The sequence below is a fragment of the Myotis lucifugus genome, unplaced genomic scaffold (genome assembly GCF_000147115.1).
Source record: "Myotis lucifugus unplaced genomic scaffold, Myoluc2.0 scaffold_102, whole genome shotgun sequence".
Lineage (NCBI taxonomy): Eukaryota > Metazoa > Chordata > Mammalia > Chiroptera > Vespertilionidae > Myotis > Myotis lucifugus.
The window spans coordinates 2,599,432-2,617,651 of NW_005871150.1; the positions used below are offsets into that span (position 1 = coordinate 2,599,432).

The window sequence follows — 18,220 nt, forward strand, 5'->3', positions numbered from 1 at the left end:
AAGCAGAGGGGGAAGCTGTGAAGGACAAGGGAGGAGAGGTCCAGAGCAAGCTGACCGGTCAGGAGCTGGGACACCTTTCCTCTGCTTCTCCTGGTGCTCTCTGCACCTGCCACCCCCTGGGGTGCCCTGGAGGCTGTGTTCCCTGGCTGTCTTGCCCAGCAGCTGTCCCCTGTGGGCGCTCAGAGATTAGAGAACATGAGGTGTGGTGTTGCTTTTCTCCTGGCTGCCAGGTCACAGTGTGTTGGTGGCATTTCTCCAGGCAGCAACCCTGGTTGCTCCAGGCCCAAGTGTGGGCATGTGTCGACGCAGTGATAAGCCTTGGGGAATTAAGCTGTTCCTTGTTAATTTCCTTCTCCACCTCTTTATAAACTCTAGCTCCTTTATTGAATGTTCCTCCCATTAGCCAGTCTGAATGTGCAGTTGCTTCCTATGGATTCCAGCAGGCAGTCATGGTGGCAGTGGCTATGGATGCTTTTTAATTTTTATTGCTTTTACTTTCCTCAGATTCGTCGCTTCTCCAACAATTTTTATAGTGATTTGAATGGTGTGATGACAATTCAAGCAAAACCACTTCAGCAGAGACCGACCTATTTTGCAGATATGACGCAGTACGTATGAGAAATAACCACCCAGCCTCCTCCCTGTGCTTCGCACATGTGAACATCCGGACTGTGGAGGGCGTGAGAGAATGAGAATCACACTCAGGGCAGGTCACGGCCAGTGTGTGAGGATAAAAACACGCTATTAAATATCGACCACAGAAGGATTACTGTTAGATTGGGGCAGATAAGAAAAAAGGGCCCAGACAGCATGGTTCAGTGATTGAGCGTTGACCTATGAACCAAGAGGTGACGGTTCGATTCCCGGTCAAGGCACATTGCCCGGGTTGTGGGCTCGATTCCCAGTAGGGAACGTGCAGGAGGCAGTTGATCAATGATTCTCTCTCATCATTGATGTTTCTCTCTCTCTCTCTCCATCTCTTTTCCTCTCTGGAATCAATAAAAATATATTTAAAAAAAGAAAAAGGGAATGCAGCAGTAAATTCTTAATCTTATGGGCTATAATGTTTGATCATAAGCAATAAGAAACTTCGATCTTTTCTCTCTATTGATGATTCTTCATTGAAATTGAAACGGATTTGGAAATAATAATCTGTTTATCCTTTCAACAAATAGGAGTATCGCCTAGGAGCCAGGCACTGTTCTTGACGGTGTCTGGTCATGGGCAAATGTTCCCTATTCTCACAGAGCTTGCATCCCAGTAATTAACTTGATTTCCCTTCCCCAGGAATGAACAAGAGGACAAATCACTGAGTGTGGGGGCTAGTAGCCTTTCTGCGGCCCGCCACCGTCTGGGACGAATCTCAGACTCCTGCTGACTACAGACTCCTGCAAAGAAGACACCGGTACACAGGAGGCTGCCTTCTCTCACTTTGGACTCACAGAGAATGAAAACCCCCAATGTGGACAGTGAGGAGGTGCTTAGGGGAACAAGACTGTACGTCCTGCTTCTCTCATGGTAAACAAAAGTCACAGAGGACAGAGGCTCTTGTCACTTAGGGCTCATGGATTATTCTAGACAAAGCATTCTCTGTTAAACTTATGTGGAGACTTTTCTAAGTTGTTTATGCATTTGAATATTGACATGAATTGAATATTTAACATTTGGCATGAATTTTGTTTCAGCAGTATTTAAAGCAGTTCTTAGCTGCATTTATAACTTATTGGCACCCCCATTGTGTTGTCTCGCTTTGGGGACACTACCTGGACCGTCATGCCACAGGCTTTCTGCAGCAAGGGAGGGAGTTATTAAAGGTCCCCCTGCACCTGGCCAGTGTGACTCAGTGGTTGCGCATCGACCCATATACCAAGAGGTCGCAGGTTTGATTCCCAGTCAGGGCACATGCTCTTATTTCAGGCTGATCCCCAGCGGGGAGGCCTGCAGGAGGCAGCAGATCGTTGTTGATGCATCGATGTTTTGCTCTCTCCCTCCCTTCCTCTATCTCTACAAATCAATAAAAACATATTTAAAAAAATAAAAAATAAAGGTCCCCCTGCGGGAGGTGGATGGTGGAAGCACTGGCCAGTGCTTAGCCAGTAATTGGACTCTTTCAAGATGGGTTCATAGCACCACTTCCAGCTTTTTCACAGGTCAGTATGTGTTGCGCAGTTTGGAGCTGAAATTCCCAGTTCTAGGTGGGTCTGTCCTGTTAATTCTTTCAGGACCCTTCTCCCTCCTGCATTCTCACTGTGGCTGCCTGGGACCCATTCCTCACCCACACCTGGGCCAAGAGCACGTGACTGGTTCACTCCTCTTCCTCCCAGCCTGCCTGGGCTCCACCATCAAAACCTTTCCTATTTCCTATTAAAGTGAGTTTGGACACTTCCAACTGTACATTCCCTTTTACTTCAGGGCCCTCCCTTTCTGTAGACATGTGTTTTCCATATTGCCATGCTCAAGGCCCTTTTATACTCTATTTCCAACTATTCCAAACCTATGGAATCTTAATATTCCAAAAATATACTGTGCAACTTATGTACCTTTTCTATATCTGTGATTTACACATTAAAAGAGTAAGATTATTTTTGTCCTGTCAAAAACAAATGTTTGTCTTTTTATCTAATACTAACATTATCTTACTATGGTAGAATGTAGTACTTTTTACATAATTTTCTTACTTAACATTATTTATATTTTCCATATTATTAGATATTTTCAAAATCATAATTTTAATGACTAGAATATAATTATGTGGGTATTTGTAATTTATGATTTCTTTATTATTGAGGGTTTTTTTGTCTATATGTTCATTATTGTAATGTGCAGTAAGTGTCATTTTATGTAAATCTAAATAAGGATGTCTTCAAATTTCTTCCTGGTGATGTAGTCCTAGAGCTAAAGACACCAGGTCAAAAGTTGTGGATATTTTTAAGGCCCTTGAACATTTTTTCAAAGTTTGTCCCAGAATGGTTCTACCAATTGATAGGCTCACTGATAATACAGGAGACTAACTTTTTCATTCAGCTGCAAAACTTTGGGTAGTATGTGTATTTTAAAACTTGATAGGTCAAAAATGGTCCTATTTTAATTTTCACAACTTTATTATTCATGAATAAATGAATTGTAATCTGTTTCTAGAATAGCCATCTGTAGTCTTGTGCATGAGCCAGGCAATTTTATTTTTCATTTTAATATCTGATATGGAAAGCCTCCTATCATCATTACTCTTTTGTTTTTTATGAATATTTACTCTCCTATACTGACAAATAACTATACAATATTGTCAAATTTTTTAAAAAGCTTCACATTGGACTTCATAGTATTAAATTTGTTGAAAATGTAGGAATAACTGACATTGTTATGATATTTAGTTTGCCCATTAGAAAACATATTTGCCTCCCCATTCTTATGATGATTCATAAAGTTTTGTGGTTTTCTAAATCTAGCCCCTGCACATTTATAATTAACTTTGTTCTTCTTTTAAAAAATATATTTTTATTGATTTCAGAGAGGAAGGGAAAGGGAGAGAGAGATAGAAACATCAATGATGAGAGATAATCATTGATAGGCTGCCTCCTGCACACCCCCAACTGGGGATCCAGCCCGCAACCTGGGCATATGCTCTGACTGGGAATCGAACAGTGACCTCCTGGTTCATAGGTGGACGCTCAACCACCGAGCCCTGCCAGATGGGCTTAATTTTGTTCTTTTACTGATCACTCTATTCCCTAAATTTCTACAGTGCTTCTATTCAGAACCATGTGCCATAACATGTTGTTATATAAATTGCATTGCATTGTACTCTAATTATTTATGTGTTTTCAATAACTTGTAAATTCCATAAGGGTCAGAACTAGATGTTCCATTACCTCTCTGTTCTGCCCTGTGGCAGAATAGCTGGTCACTCAGTGAATACAGGCTGATGGCGATTGCTCAGGAGAAGGTGACAGAGCTAGTTGGTGCCAGGCCCCTCCCCACATTTGTCTTTCTGAACTCAGCTCATTTCCCTTGGAAGGCAGACTGTGATGAAGAGCTCACATCAGGAGCTGTGTAAGGTCTGTCCTCTGTCTTGACTCCCAGATGCTCAGTTACGTGTTGTTGTGTTCACAGGCAAACTGGCATGGACCACATGTCCTCCCCACCAGTCCACACCGCACGGAGCAGGTTACCCCCCATAGGCCCCGAGCCTGCTGAGCAGAAGGTGGCAGTTCCTGGATCTCGGCCTGTCTCTGTAAGACACATTCCATTATATTAAAGTGCACGTTCAAACAAACAAACAACATAGAATCCTGGTACTTTGCAGTGAAATCATTAACATAAAATGTCTCCATAATCTGCTTCCTGAAAATAAGTGGCTTGTGAGAATTTACAGGGGCTGGCAGGGTTTGTTCACTATTTTGTGAAATAAAAACATGGCTTAAGCTAAATGAGGGAGATTAGGTGTCCGGGACATACCTGATGGTCAGGATGATGTGCAGAAAATAGCATGAAGGTGAGGTCAGGAGACAGGCAGACTGTGTTGAAGTCCTGCCACCCAGTCTCTGTGTGATTTGGTATAAATGAATCTCTCTGAGCCTCAATTTTGTCATCTATCAAAGGGCAATAATAATTGCTACCTCAAAAAATTGTTACTTGTATACAGATTCAATGAATGTAAAGATGTTAAATAACGACTGGCATAGATGAGGAGCTCAGTCACATACCCCTGCCATTTTTATCAGCTCTCATTTCCCCCGCTAACTTTACTATGTTTACTGCAGTGTAGAAGCAATCCCTTCTTCAGCCAAGCTCAACTCAGTCCTGCAGATGGAAAAGGCCTGGGGAAGCTATGCTGCTGGTAATAGACACAAACATATTTCATAATGACCACACGCTCTGCTATGACACAAGTAGCTTGTGTCTATTTTATAGAACACAGAAGCACCAGGTTGTGGCAACATAAAGCTTAGGGAGAGAACAAACGCTGAGGCAATGTTTTCTCTTGCATTCCCTGTGCCTCCCTGGGCATAGCCATGGACCCATTCCCAGGAGGTCAGAGCGGCAAAGCTTTAATATTTAATCTTAGAATATTGAGGCTGAGTGTGAAATCACAAAAGAAGGCAAATATCACCTTAAAAAATGTCAGATGCTTCACAACTGCAGAACTACATTTGTATTATAGTTTAATACTAAGAATTGCATGTAGTAAAGGTTTTTACCCCATATTTACCAATTAGGACGTTACTATTTTATTAGGTTAAATAACACAATTCCATAATTAAAAAATTTTCATTATTATGCTTACTAGATCTTATGTTTACCAACATATAAATAAGTTTTCAAGTAAGTGAATAAATGAATGACTAAAGGAGTGAAGCATATAGATTATTTTTTTAAGGTTTGAATTTTATTTAAACAATAACATATTATCTCTCATTTAGTACAGAGGAAGGCATGCACAAAACCATGTTTTAAGTGCAATACCCGATAGTGTAGAACGATCACCTCTTCGAGAAAGATCTCTGACTGTGGAACAGTTTTCAAGGCCCAGCACAACCCATACGTTCTGGGTAGGTTCTCTGTTAACTATACTTTGCTTTTATTTTTGTTTTAATTAAAATGTTTGGGTGACATTGGGTAATAGGATCATACAGGTTTCGAGTGTACATTTCCATATGCATGATCTGTATACCGCATTGTGTTAACTATACTTTGGTTTTTAAAAATATCCACCCCATGCCCTGGCCGGAGTGGCTCAGTTGATTGAGTCTTGTCCCATGTACCAAAAGGTCACTAGTTCAATTCCAGGTCAGGACACATGCCTGGGCTCAATCCCCAGTAAGGGATGTGCAGGAGGCAGCTGATCAATGCTTCTCTCCCTCTCCCTTCCTGTCTCTCTAAAAACAATAAAAACATATTTAAAAAATATCCAACCCAAGTGCCCATCAATAGACAAGTGGATAAAGAATTTGTGCCACGTACCCATACATACATACAAGGGAATATTCGTCATAAAAAAGAATGAAATTTTACCATTTGTCACAGCGTGGAAATGAGTCAGTCAGAGATGGACAAATACCATATAATTTCACTTACATGTGGAATCTAAAGAACAAAATAAATAAGCAAAATAGAAACAGGCCCATAGGTACAGAGAACAGATTGATGGTTGCTAGAGTGGAGGGGGGATTGAGAAGTACAGATTGGTAGTTACAGAATAGTCATGGGGTTGTAAGTACTGCAGAGGGAATCTAGTCAATAATATTGTACCATCTGTTGATGGTGCCAGGTGGGGACGGGGAATATCAGGGAAACACTTTGTAGAGTATATGATTATCCAACCACTCTGCTGTACACCTGAAATCTATACAAAATAATATTGAATGTAAAAAAATATATCCTTTTTGACTAAATGTCAAACAAGGAAAAAAACATCTGAAACAGTAAAACTCATCCTTCTAACTCATCCTTCTAACTCATCCTAAAACTCATCCTTTATTTTTCTTCTAACAGTCAGACACCCCTCGAAAAGGTTCATTGACTCTGATGGAGTTTGCTGGTCACACCTGGGCAGGTCAAGGTTTGCTGACAGGTCAGTGTTCTCCATGGATAAATAAAATGATGTAATGTGTGAAATTGTAAGTTTTGGAAAAGAAGTTGAAGATTGCTCCCTGGATGGGACTGTTGTGGACCCCGTCAGAGGAAATACCAAGGTTTGTGGTCTACAACCAGACCTCAGAAACCTCTATAAAGAAAAAAACTGCAAAGGCAAGCTGTAGTTGTAAAGAGAAAAATGCCCAAATGCTTTTTTTTTTTTTGAGGGGACTTATATCCTAAACATCAAATTTATTTTATTTAATTTATTTTTTTAAATTTAAATTCTTTATTGTTTAAAATATTACATAAGTCTCCTTTTTCCCCTATTGACCTCTCCCCAGCCACTCCCACTGCCCAAAATTTAATTAATGAAATTTTAAAACCCAGATTCTTTTTTTTATTAGTTAAATCTTTATTGTTCAGATTATTACATTTGTTACTCTTTTTCCCCCCATAACTCCCCTCCACCCAGTTCCCACCCCACCCTCCTCCCTCACTCCCCACCCACTGTCCTCATCCATAGGTGCACGATTATTGTCCAGTCTCTTCTCGCATCTCCCACACCCCTTTCCCCTCCAAGAATAGTCAGTCCACTCCCTTTCTATGCCCCTGATTCTATTATAATCACCAGTTCATTCTGTTCATCAGATTATTCACTTGATTTTCAGATTCACTTGTTGATAGATGTGTATTTGTTGTTCATAATTTGTATCTTTACCTTTTTCTTCTTCTTCCTCTTCTTAAAGGATACCTTTCAGCATTTCGTATAATACTGGTTTAGTGGTGATGAACTCCTTTAGCTTTTTCTTATCTGTGAAGCTCTTTATCTGACCTTCAATTCTGAATGATAGCTTTGCTGGATAAAGTAATCTTGGTTGTAGGTTCTTGCTATTCATCACTTTGAATATTTCTTGCCATTCCCTCTGGCCTGCAAAGTTTCTGTTGAGAAATCAGCAGACAGTCGTATGGGTACTCCCTTGTAGGTAACTGAGTTTCTTTCTCTTGCTGCTTTTAAGATTCTCTCTTTGTCTTTTGCTCTTGGCATTTTAATTATGATGTGTCTTGGTGTGGTCCTCTTTGGATTCCTTTTGTTTGGGGTTCTCTGTACTTCCTGGACTTGTAAATCTATTTCTTTCACCAGGTAGGGGAAGTTTTCTGTCATTATTTCTTTTTCTTTTTTCTATTTTTTTTTTATTTTTTATTAAATGTTTATTGTTCAGATTATTACATTTGTTCCTCTTTTTCCCCCCATAACTCCCCTCCTTCCAGCTCCCACCCCACCCTCCGCCCTCACTCCCCACCCACTGTCCTCATTCATAGGTGCACAATTTTTGTCCAGTCTCTTCCCGCATCTCCCACACCCTTTTTCCCCCCAGGAATAGTCAGTCCATTCCCTTTCTATGTCCCTGATTCTATTATAATCACCAGTTCATTCTGTACATCAGATTATTTATTCATTTGATTCTTAGATTCACTTGTTGATAGATGCATATTTGTTGTTCATAATTTGTATCTTTACCTTTTTCTTCTTCTTCCTCTTCTTCAAGGATACCTTTCAGCATTTCATATAATACTGGTTTGGTGGTGATGAACTCCTTTAGCTTTTCCTTATCTGTGAAGCTCTTTATCTGACCTTCAATTCTGAATGATAGCTTTGCTGGATAAAGTAATCTTGGTTGTAGGTTCTTGCTATTCATCACTTTGAATATTTCTTGCCACTCCCTTCTGGCCTGCAAAGTTTCTGTTGAGAAATCAGCTGACAGTCGTATGGGTATTCCCTTGTAGGTAACTGAGTTTCTTTCTCTTGCTGCTTTTAAGATTCTCTCTTTGTCTTTTGCTCTTGGCATTTTAATTATGATGTGTCTTGGTGTGGTCCTCTTTGGATTCCTTTTGTTTGGGGTTCTCTGCGCTTCCTGGACCTGTAAGTCTATTTCTTTCATCAGGTGGGGGAAGTTTTCTGTCATTATTTCTTCAAATAGGTTTTCAATATCTTGCTCTCTCTCATCTTCTGGTACCCCTATAATTCTGATGTTGGTACGTTTGAAGCTGTCCCAGAGGCTCCTTACACTATCTTCGTATTTTTGGGTTCTTTTTTCATTTTGCTTTTCCGGTTGGGTGTTTCTAGCTTCTGCGCATTTCAAATCTTTGACTTGATTCTTGCGCTCCTCTGGTCTGCTGTTGGGAGTCTGTATAAGATTCTTTATTTCAGTCAGTGTATGCTTACTTTCTAGATGGTCCTTTATCACACCATGGAGGGTCTCATTAGATTTCCTGTACATCTCATCAAGTTTATCGACAGACTCTAGAAGCCTCTTGAGAGACCTCAAAAGTGTGGTTCTGAACTCAATATCCTCCCTTGATAGTTTTGTCCTGTTTCTTTGTCTCCGCATTTTTTACGCTTTCTTGGTACACCCCCTAGTGGTCTTTGTGCGCAGTCTTATTGTAGTTAAGCCTTGATTGTTGTAGTTAATACTAGAGGGATTTTACCTCCAGGCTGACTGGCTGTGATAATCAGCTATGTCTGCAGTGGAAGAACTTGTGTCCTCTAGGGAGGTGCTAATCTAGCCTTTGCCTGAGGCTATCCGGCAAATGCCTCTGTGCAGGGCTTGGGCGGGGCGGGTCCCACGGGATCAACAGGGCGGAGGAGGGAGCAGTTATGGCTGCTCTCAGTCCGTCCCCAGGGGCTCTGCCTCTCTGTCCCAGCAACCGCTGCAAACCTCGGAGGGACTGTAGCCAGACAGTCCTGCTTCTCCCGTTTAAGTCTGGGTCCCTAGAGACTCGCCCGGATCTGGAGCTCAGAGTCTGAGGCTCCCTCTGGATTGAAACAGTCAACCGCGCCCTCAGCCACCAGCCCGCGCCGCACGCACTCCGCACCTCAGTATTTTACTTCAGCACTGCGCCTCCTCTGATTCTCGGTTCCTCCTAGTTGTAGAACTTCCATTCAGCCAGCCTTCCTGTGGTTCTGGATGATGTCCGTTCCATCTTTTAGTTGTATTTTTGAAGTGGTTGTTCGAGGCAGCAAACTCCGGCGTTAACCTATGCCGCCATCTTGGTTTTCCTCTGTCATTATTTCTTCAAATAGGTTTTCAATATCTTGCTCTCTCTCTTCTTCTGGCACCCCTATAATTTGGATGTTGGTATGGTTGAAGCTGTCCCAGAGACTCCTTACACTATCTTCATATTTTTGGATTCTTTTTTCATTTTCCTTTTCCGGTTGGGTGTTTTTTGCTTCTTCGTATTTCAAATCATTGAGTTGATTCTTGCGATCCTCTAGTCTGCGGTTGGGAGTCTGTATAATATTCTTTATTTCAGTCAGTGTATGCTTAATTTCTAGATGGTCCTTTATCACAACCTCGAGGGTCTCATTAGATTTCTTGTAGGTCTCATTAAGTTTATCGGCAGTTTCTAGAAAATTCTTGAAAAACCTTAAAAGTGTGGTTTTGAACTCTATATCCAGTAGTTTGCTTTCCTCCATTTCTGTCATTTGTGTCCTTTTTCTTTGTCTCTGCATTTTTTATGCTTCCCTGTGTTGATAAAGTGGTTTTCTGTGCTAAGTGTCCTCTAGGGCCCAGTGGTTCAGCCTCCCCAATTACCTGAGGAGGACACTCTTGGTGCACCCCCTTGTGGTCTTTGTGCACAGTCTTGTTGTAGTTAAGCCTTGATTGTTGTAGGTATCACTGGGAGGAATTGACCTCCAGGCCAATTGTCTGTGAGAATCAGCTGTGTCTGCAGTTGGAGAACTTCTGTGCTGGAGACACCCCTCCAGGGCAAGACTTGCTTCAATGGGGCTTTGGTGCTCACTGAGTCTGCCCCCCTGACTGATCAAAATGAACTTTTATTGTTGCAAAATACTTTTTCATCTCTAACTGCCCCTGATCACAAACACACCATTGCAACTGCTTATATGTATGACAGGATAATATCAAATTTGTGAAATCATTCAAACACAGTCAAGGGTAATGAAAAATAAAGCACATGGTCAAATCATCATAGACATGATGACATTTGGAAAAGAATGTTACTGGAGTCTAAATATGTGGACAGCGGCTCCTCAGGGAACCAAGTAGTGCTTGTCCTGTGTCACACACGTGCTTCCGTTATGACCAACATTTTTATTCAGGGAGGCCACATGGCATTGTCTTGAGGTGTGCCACCCTGGAATCAAGGTTTCTTTTTCTTTTTTTAAGACCTTTTTATTGATTTCATAGAAAAAGGGAGGAGAGAGAGAGAGAGAGAGAGAGAGAGAAACATCGATGATGAGAGAATCACTGATCATGCCCCACACTGTGTTTGAGCCCACAACCTGGGAATATGTCCTGACTGGTAATCAAACCATGACCTCCTGATTCATAGGTTGATGCTCAACCACTGAGCCACGCCGGCTGGGCTCAAATGCTTGGTTTCCATTGTGGCTCTGCCCCCTACCAGCCGAGCAATCTTTGGGTTGTCTCAATCTCTCTCTGGGCCTCAGTTTCTTTTTTTTTTATAACCTGCTGGCTGATAAAATAATTATTTGAAAAATGTATGGAAAGGACCTAGGTAGATGCCAGAAAGATATTGTTTGCTGTAAATGTTCATAATATAAATTATGACCATTTGTATTACAGATGATTGGACATGTAAAGGATAATTGCTATTTTCAGGGAAACACTTCATATATTATAATTTTAAAATAAATTTAGCAAAATTTAAGCATTGGAACAACACAGGTTTGTCAGTGCTTGCCTCACCCTTCTATAGTTCTGTAGCAGAGTGATGTCAAAGATTCTTTAGCTCTTTGAGATTTTTCTCCAATCCTTAATAGCTCCAGGCTGCTGTACCTTGCCATTGTTTTTTTTTTTTCTTATACATTCCCTAGCTCTATTCGCTATCATCAGTGACAATAGTTCTTTCTCTAAGAGACAGCCATGCTCCATTATCAAGTATTGCTTTTAACAGAATCATAGATGATCAAGCAGAATTAGACACCCAAGTTTGTTTATTAATAAATTACAATGTACTAACTGCTCACTCTGTGCCAAGTTCTGCTCTAAAGGCAGAGACTCAAACACCAAGGACATTTTGGTCTGAGCCTGAAGGGACATTCAGGCTGGTGGGGAGATGGAAAGGGCTGTGGGAGTGGCGAGCAGGGCCACCTGGCTGGATATTCAGGTGGGCAAAGGGGCAGAGAACCTTCCTGGAGGAGGCATGAGCCACCAAATTGGGAGGAACACCCTGTGGTATGTGAGAGAGAAAGGAGTAAAGGCTGATACCTATGATTCCGTGGGTGATGCTGAAAGAGGGAACCCGAGGAGTTTTGATGAATTGTTTTGGAGACGTTGACTACAGCATGCTGAGTGGAGATTTCAGCTAGTTTGTTGGACACGCAGGAGTGAGGTTAGGAGATGGAACTGGGCTCTGAATTTGCTTTAACTCCACGCTCTTGATGTTTCACCAAATACTAGTCAGTGTAGGCTCTTCTCAGAAACTTGTGTCAACAATTATTACTGATGGTCAGAGTCCCTTTCTCATTTCTGTAGAAGGGAATGAGGGTGCATCAAGAGAGATGTTTCTCTAATTCTAAGGATTTAGTTTATTTTTTCTCTGACAAGCAAGCATGTGGTCTCTTTCTTACCTTTGCTTCCAAGTCAAAAATCATCTGGAGCTATTAACTTACCAATATATTGTTTTTGTGGCTGGAAAAAAAAAGAGAGGTGGAGCTGATGGGGTGTCCCCAATAGCGGGAAGGCAGGTGACCTCGCTTCTACCCCCATGGGGCTGACAGAGCTCCCTACTCAACTGCCTGGGCCTTGTGACCCACCTCTGAGGAGAAGGTCCCTGCACCCCACCTGCCTGGAAGGACACATGGCCAGCACCGAGTCTTGGTGGGGACGAACCCCTTTCCTTCTTCTCAACCGCAGATGGCAGTTTTTGCACGTGACTGTTTGCTGGTGTGTGTGAAAGTGACATTAAATACCTTTTTTCTTTTTTAAAAAATATCATCGGCATGGACTATACAAAACAATGCTTTTAAGAGCTGGAATTTTTAACATTTTAATGAGAATTACTTTTGGTTGGTGTTTCAGGTTCGCAGTATCCACCCAAGTCTTTTCAGAGGACAACTCTGACTTTAAGAAAGAGATTCCAAGTGGCATCTTGATGTTGCTTCCCCAGAATTGCAGCCTTTGCTGGGCCACCCAGAGCCTCTGCGACCACTTGTCACTTGAAAAACAGGAGAACAAGTATTATATTATGTGTCTGTTGGCACAGCAGTCTGTGATATTGGACTGTCTGAGAGAAATGCAGACAAATAAACAACTTAATTGTGAACACTTTGCATTGTAAACACAATACAAGTCAAGCTTATCAGTCTTTGTCATTGGAAGCATTCCAATATGGATCCTTTAGGCTTTGCTCAGAGGAATCTGTGTTTATAACCCATCCTTTTATCAACTATACACACACACAAAATTAGTGTACGTACTCATACACTATTTAATATATATATAGTAATATGCCATTTTGTAACTTTGTGTCTTGACATATTTTTTGTGTCTCATTCCATGATTAATTCCATCAAAATCCTAATCACAAATAGATATTATTTCCTTCTTGGGAAAATAGCAGAGTCATCTTGGGTACCATGTGCCAGTGGAAGATTGGGGCTGTTCTGGTCAGTGTGCTGACTTTCTCATACCCTTTTAAAAAGTAGTTTAGTCATGAGCCTCTTTGAGGAACGTCAGTGGTGAAGTCCCCCAAGCCCATTTTGCTTTACTAGTTTTCATGTTCAAGTTCAGGTGGTCTTTTCAGAAATATCCCCAGTTTATTGATTTTTAAAATCAAGTGATTGATTTTAATTATGAAGGTACACATAATTAAAATATTTTGCATACGGTTTCATCGTTATTGTTCACAACTGAAGTGTTCCTCCATTGGACAGAAGGCTTCACAGCAGCATCTTCCTCTTCCCAGAAGTCAACTTGGGGCATGGAGCCTTCCCGATCCCTCTGTCTAAAGCAGCAGCTCCCTCTGCTCTCTGTCCTCTTGCTCTGCTTTATTTTTCCTCTGAGCGTATCCCTATCTGACATTAATATGGAAAGAGGAATAGAGAATGTAAATGAGGCTTAATCAGTTGGAGGCAAGGCTATGTGGTCATTTCTCTTTTCCTCTCTGCCCCGTTGTTTTCCTTTATCATGATTTAAATTTTTAGACTTGTTTTGATCTTTTCAGATCTCAACTTGTGTAATTCTTCTTTTCTATCAGAGAATTATATTTTAATGATGTAATTTTTATTAATTCAAAATGAAGCTTATATCTATCTATCTATCTATTCCTTTAAATGTATAATAGGTTATTTTCAGACATATTTCTGGCTCTAAGAAGAGAGGATCATTGCCCACTTATAAACGTCTGGAAATTAAGAAGAGTGTTGGCACTTGAATTAGTGTTGTCCAGAGCCTTGCCTCCAATTGGTATGTTCTCCTTTACATTCTCTACTTCAATTTCTATAGTCATGGAACATGTTAGGGAGTTGACATGAGAATGATCACTTTGTCTATGGCTCTTCTGATTGGCCACAGCTCCATAATTCTAGGTCATATTCTCAATGCTCAGTAACCTACACAAAGAATTTTCTAACTATCCCTAAATATTAGCTATAAAAGCTTTCAATATAGAGTATTAGTCCTAATTCTGCAGTTATGAGACGTGAGGAACTTCTAGACATGTAAGTGGTCTGGATTTAGGTGCTCTTTGGTCCATAATTACTGCTAACTGTGGTAATTATTTCTAGCTACCTGGCGCCTTCAAAACCATTTAGACTATTTTATATCGGTTTCCCAAAACCATCCAAGCCTTTCCCTAATCAGCTCAGACTTCTTAAAAAGGATTGATATGCATCCTACACTAACATTAGAGTATACAAAAGGAATTATTTTTTCATAGAGAACCACTGAAAAGGTTTAATGGTAGCTTTATTTTATTTGGCTTTGGAGTTGTGCAACAATTAAAAAATTCTATTATTTACATATATTGATTAAAAGTACTTTAAAATATGGAACCAAGTACAATGATCTTGCTTCATATCTTCTAAATATTTTCAATTGGAAGATAAAGTACCATTTTAGACATAACAAAAAGACTTGACTCTGTCCCTGACTTTAAAAAACCTCTCCACACATGTTTTCACATCTGTATTAAAGGTACCCGAAACCTGTTTGGCTCAGTGCATAGAGCGTCGGCCTGCGGACTGAAAGGTCCCGGGTTCGATTCCGGTCAAGGGCATGTACCTGGGTTGTGGGCACATCCCCAGTAGGAGGTGTGCAGGAGGCAGCTGATCAATGTTTCTCTCTCATCGATGTTTCTAACTCTCTATCTCTCTCCCTTCCTCTCTGTAAAAAATCAATAAAATATATTTAAAAATAAATAAATAAATAAATAAAGATAATGTTTTACTTACAGGTTAATTGAGATTCAGAGGCTAGTAAGTAATCCTTATACCAAGGATGGTGCTTCTTGAACTGGTTAGGTAAAAGTTAGCACAGTGTTTTCATAGTAATCATTGATAAATGAATCATCTTAAAATTTTTGTTAAAAATTGAAAAAGGCTAACTGAATTACTCCTGAGGTCAATCTATATATATAAAAGCCCAGTGACAGGAACAGCGGAATGACTGGATCGACCGGTTGCTATGACATGCACTGCGAAGGCCAACAGGCCTGATCCAGGCCCTGATCAGCTTCTCCCAGCCTCCCGTGGCCCCTCCCCCTGCCAACCCCGCCCTAGATTTGCCCCCGCTACCTCAATCAGGGGTGGGGCCAGCCAGCCAACCTCCCAGGGCCCCTCCCACCCGCAGGCCCCCCTGATAGGCCTCGATTGCTGGCCAAGCCAAGGGACTCCACCCGTGCACAAATTGGTGCACCAGGCCTCTAGTTTTTAAATAAAGGTTAGAGATTACATTAATACAATGTCTGTTAATTTAACCAAAACCAAAGAAGGAATGACGGAATTGAAAATAATATAAAAACATGTAAAATACCATAAAAAACTGCTCGATTTTTAAAATGTAACATAAGAGGAAATATCCATATTGTTATTCTGAACTAGAATGTAATTGCTATACCAATTAAGAGGTACATTTTTATAATATCATAAATCATTTGGGTATGATATTTTTATAGTCATTGTTTTCTTATGACCACAAATCATTGTCCAGGGTTTTTAATTTTTTAATTTTTGATAAAATATAAAGTATTGAAAGAGTTTTCAGAAATTTATTGCATTTATTGTTTGGGTTCCCAATTTTTATATAATTTGTGTGAATACCTCTCTACTTTGCATATACATAGGTTATTCACTCTTTTATATTTCTAACCAGATAGTAAACATTCTTTCATGAATTCAAAATATAGTTCCATCTATGTTTTTCAGGGTTTTACCTCTGTGATAAATACTCCAAGTTAAAATTTGTTTCAGAAGATAACATTTCTGTGTGGTCATCATCATGGATTTATTATTTCATCAAATTTTTATCAAGCACCTTCTTTTTATTAAGATTCTGTTTTAAGCATTGGACTGAACAAGATGAAGTCTTTGCCCTAACAGTGGAGGAGGCAATCAGTTTTTTAATATCATAAATCATTTGGATACTATATTTTTGTTGTAATTGTTTTCAATAACCAAAGCAACAAAAATATAATATAAGGTCAGATAGCAATATATGCTATGAAGAAACCTAAAATAGGGCTTCAATTTCAGAAAGGGGAGGCTTTATTGTGGAGGTAATATTTGAGCAAAGATGCAAAGAAGATGAGATAAGAAGCCATGTAGATATGAAAAAGAGAATTCTAGACATAGGAAAAAACACACATAGAATGGTATTAGCAAGGGGGTGAATAACAGTAGATGATAGGAGTGGAGTGATTAAGATCCTTTTTGACCTTGGAAATGGAAAGTTATCTGAAATAGGAGCAACTGGAAAGTTTTCAGGACAGAGCAATGCAATCTGACCCGAGACAATGTTTCAGTCATATGACAGTGATGTAGCTGCTCAGAAGTCAGAGGACTTTGGATGTTTTTTGAAAGTCAAGTCAGTGGGATTTGCTGTGGAATTAGACGTGAAGTGTAACTAAAGAAAGAATCAATATTGACTTTTTGGCTTTGGCTGGGACATGTTATGTTTGAGATGCCTATTGGATGTCTAAGTGGATACGTTGAGGTATTTGGGTATCTACCCCTGGAGTTTAGAGAAAAAGTATAGACCAGAAGTATAAATGTTTCAACAGAGAGATGGTATTTAGGTACTGAAATGAATGAGATAACCAAGAGAGTGAGTACAAAGATGCAGGGAAAGAGTCCTGACCCCCTTTAACATCTAGAGGTATAGGATGTGAAAAGAAAACAGCGAAGCAGATAGAAAAAGTGACTGGTGAGGGAGACTCAAAATCAAGAGAATGTAGAATCCTTGAAGTCAAATAGAGGGAAATGTTTTTCAAAGAATAAAAATAGGCATATCACTACCGATCTTATAGATGTTAGAATTTAACCAGTATACTATGACTAATTTGGTATGATAATTTAGATGAAATGTTTAAACTCCTTGAAGAATATTACTTATCACCAGACAAAGAAGAAATAAGAAACCTGGAAAGGATTATATCCATTATAGACTTAAATCTATAATTAAAATCCTTCTCTCAAAGAGAACTCCAAGTCCTGATGATTTCCAGGGTTAATTCTTCCAAATATTTAAGAAAAATATAACATCAATAACTCCCATATAAAATTTTTTCAAGATAATAGGAAGTTATTTTATAACGCTAGCATAACCTGTATACAAAAACTGATAAGGGTCTAGAAAACAGATGAATCTCATCTCTGAACACAGATGACAGACTCCTAAGCAAGATAGTGGCAAATCAAATCAGTCAGGTATGAATGGGTAATAAATGCCATCCAAATTAGATCTATGTAAGGCATTCAAGTTTGGTCTACCATGTGAAAAATAATCAATGAACAAATGATGTCAAAGAAAACAAACATATGATAGTCTCAATAAACAGAGGCAAAGTCTTTGAAAAAATTCATTCATAATAAAATTTCCTAGTAATCTAGGAATAGAAGGGAACAACTATCATTGGCTTATGGGTATTTAGAAGGGAAAAAACCCTACAGCAAACTTCACACTTGAAGATAAAATATTCAACTATACCCACTGAGAGCAGAAGCGATGCAAAAAGATTCTGCTAGCCACCAAAGTTATTCATCACTATACAGGATGACCTAGCCAGCTTGATAGGGCCAGATTAAAATATAGAGGGTCTTAAAAATTGAGAAAAAAAGAAAAAATACATTCATTCTTCACAAAAAACATCATTGTGTAGGCAGATAATCCAAAATAATCTACAGATATACTTAAAAATCAGTATGTGATTTTAGCAAGCTCATTGAAAACAAGGTCAACATAAAATGCATTTGCATTTCTACATACTAACAATAATTAGTTAATAAAATATAAAAATACTACTTATAATAACCTCAAAAACATCAAATAATAGGAATCCATTTAATGAGATGATTATAGTAGTCAGGATTCTCCATAGAAACAGAATTAATTTTATATATATATATATATATATATATATATATATATATATATATATCCCA

At 39.5% G+C, this 18,220-nt stretch overlaps 1 protein-coding gene across 4 annotated transcripts; it reads left to right on the forward strand.

Moving 5' to 3' along the window:
• Positions 1-378: 378 nt before the first annotated feature.
• On the forward strand, positions 379-13,996 carry LOC106694358 (protein FAM149A-like). 4 transcript variants are annotated; one of them, XR_001349024.2, is made up of 7 exons: positions 379-608; positions 1,288-1,497; positions 4,111-4,231; positions 4,761-4,837; positions 5,421-5,549; positions 6,493-6,571; positions 12,642-12,906. XR_001349024.2 is itself a non-coding variant. In XM_023757175.1 (6 exons), exons 2-6 carry the CDS (start codon positions 1,448-1,450, stop codon positions 13,932-13,934), a joined length of 429 nt encoding a protein of 142 aa, XP_023612943.1. In that variant the 5' UTR covers positions 379-608; positions 1,288-1,447; the 3' UTR covers positions 13,935-13,996. The 4 variants fall into 4 exon arrangements, 3 of the variants coding, with proteins under 3 accessions (XP_023612943.1, XP_023612944.1, XP_014314568.1); XM_023757175.1 differs by lacking the exons at positions 4,761-4,837; positions 12,642-12,906 and adding an exon at positions 13,906-13,996 and having other exon boundaries at positions 1,288-1,518; XM_014459082.2 differs by lacking the exon at positions 4,761-4,837 and having other exon boundaries at positions 380-608; positions 1,288-1,518.
• The last annotated feature ends 4,224 nt before the right edge of the window (positions 13,997-18,220 follow it).